Source organism: Poecilia formosa, unplaced genomic scaffold (genome assembly GCF_000485575.1).
Source record: "Poecilia formosa unplaced genomic scaffold, Poecilia_formosa-5.1.2 Scaffold472, whole genome shotgun sequence".
NCBI classification, from domain to species: domain Eukaryota; kingdom Metazoa; phylum Chordata; class Actinopteri; order Cyprinodontiformes; family Poeciliidae; genus Poecilia; species Poecilia formosa.
This window is the reverse complement of record NW_006800411.1, coordinates 120,970-122,561: the sequence shown is the minus strand read 5'-3', so window position 1 is coordinate 122,561 and position 1,592 is coordinate 120,970. Positions and strand designations below refer to the sequence as shown.

Genomic DNA, 1,592 nt, shown 5'->3' with positions numbered 1-1,592 from the left:
CATTTTAGGGGGAACCTCTAAGAGACTTTTTTGCCATCGTCTCTGTGTGTGTGGTTCTCCGGCAGTCTATCCGCTCACCTGTATAAATACTCCTGCAGCGCTTCCTCTTCCCCGCTGTTCGCTCTGAACCGCCACCAGGCAGCAGCTCCAGGAGGAGGAAAGACTAGCAGGCATCACGCCAGTCATTTAAAGGATGTTTATTGGTCCCTCGATAAACGACAAAGACCCAAACATCATCATCAATCAATAAAATCCTCCCAGGCCGAACTTGAAAACTGGACGTTATGCTGCTAAAGCTTAGCTTTTGTCAACAACTCAGAGGCGGAAGTGAGAGCTCTGTACGATGCAAGTAATAACCCAGCTGGAACACGGAGAGCTAAATAATAAAATATAACTTAGTGAAGCTTCAAGGCAGATAAATTTTCTTTGAGGAATTTAAATAATAAAGGTCTTTGAATCACTCGAGGAATCGTTTCAACCTTATTCTAGTTTTTAACCAAATCAATTTATAGGGAAACTCAACATAGGACACACATGGAAAACAATTCTACGGCTCTTCTACTGTGTGAGTCATAATATGCAGAGCTAAACTAATTTTATCTTTAAAAATGTTTCCACAGGTCCCACATGAAAATGGCTTTTCACCAGTGTGAACCATCATGTGCAGAGTTAAACTAACCTTGTGATGAAAACTTTTACCACAGGTCACACATGAAAACGGCTTTTCAACTGTGTGAATCCTCATGTGCTGAGTTAAATTCCGTTTTGTATTAAAATTTTTTCCACAGGTCACACATAAAAACGGCATTTTACCGGTGTGAATAATCATGTGCAGAGTTAAACTCCGTCTATCACTAAAACCTTTTCCACAGGTCACACATAAAAACTGCTTTTCACGAGTGTGAATCTTCATATGCAGAGTTAAACTCCGTTTTCCAGTAAAACTTATTCCACAGGTCACACATGAAAACTGCTTTTCACGAGTGTGAATCCTCATGTGCCGAGTTAAACTGGTTTTTAGACTAAAACTTTTTCCACAGGTCACACATAAAGGTTTTCTTCTTTGCTGATTTTGGTTCTCAATTTCAGCAGCTTCCTGGATGATGACTTGGTTCCCGTTTGGTTCTGATTCAGTGTGGGATGTTTGCTCATCAACAGGATCCACCATGCAGGTATCAGTCTCCTGTTTTAACTCAATCTGTTCTTCATCCTGACTGCAGTAAACTTCTTTCTCTTCCACTTTTATCTGCCGATGTTCTAGATCCTCTTGCTCTTCTTTTATCTGCTGATCTTCTGGTTCTTCCTGTTCTTGTTTCACCTGCAGAGGTTCTAACTCCTCCTGGTCCAAAGTGGATCTCCTCTCCTGGTTCCTTTGTTCCTCCTTAACGTTATGTAGCAGGTAATCTGGATAAGAAAACAGAAAAAAGGAAGAATTGTTGACTCTTTTGAATCACCAGATAGAGTAGTGGTGCACCGACTGCAGTATTCTGGCTGATTGCTGATTACAGATTTTTAAAAAGTCTCCCCTGCCGATTCCTGTTTTGACTGATACAATTTTTTCTGTCTGAAATGTCACTAAATATAGCAGAAAA

General features: G+C 40.5%; 1 protein-coding gene and 1 long non-coding RNA gene across 2 annotated transcripts in view; one reads left to right on the top strand and one right to left on the bottom strand.

The window, feature by feature from the left end:
• Positions 1-686, top strand: part of LOC107833865 (uncharacterized) — a 6,959-nt gene extending 6,273 nt beyond the window's left edge. The window contains exon 2 of the long non-coding RNA XR_001659641.1: positions 621-686. This is a non-coding gene — a long non-coding RNA (uncharacterized LOC107833865). The remainder of the gene's footprint in view (positions 1-620) is intronic.
• A 207-nt stretch (positions 687-893) lies between these two features.
• Positions 894-1,592, bottom strand: part of LOC103156275 (zinc finger protein 853-like) — a 3,055-nt gene continuing 2,356 nt past the window's right edge. Inside the window, exons 2-3 of the mRNA XM_007578262.2 lie at positions 1,046-1,404; positions 894-944 (exon numbers count right to left, since the gene is read on the bottom strand). Coding sequence (XP_007578324.2) covers positions 894-944; positions 1,046-1,404 — 410 coding nt within the window. The remainder of the gene's footprint in view (positions 945-1,045; positions 1,405-1,592) is intronic.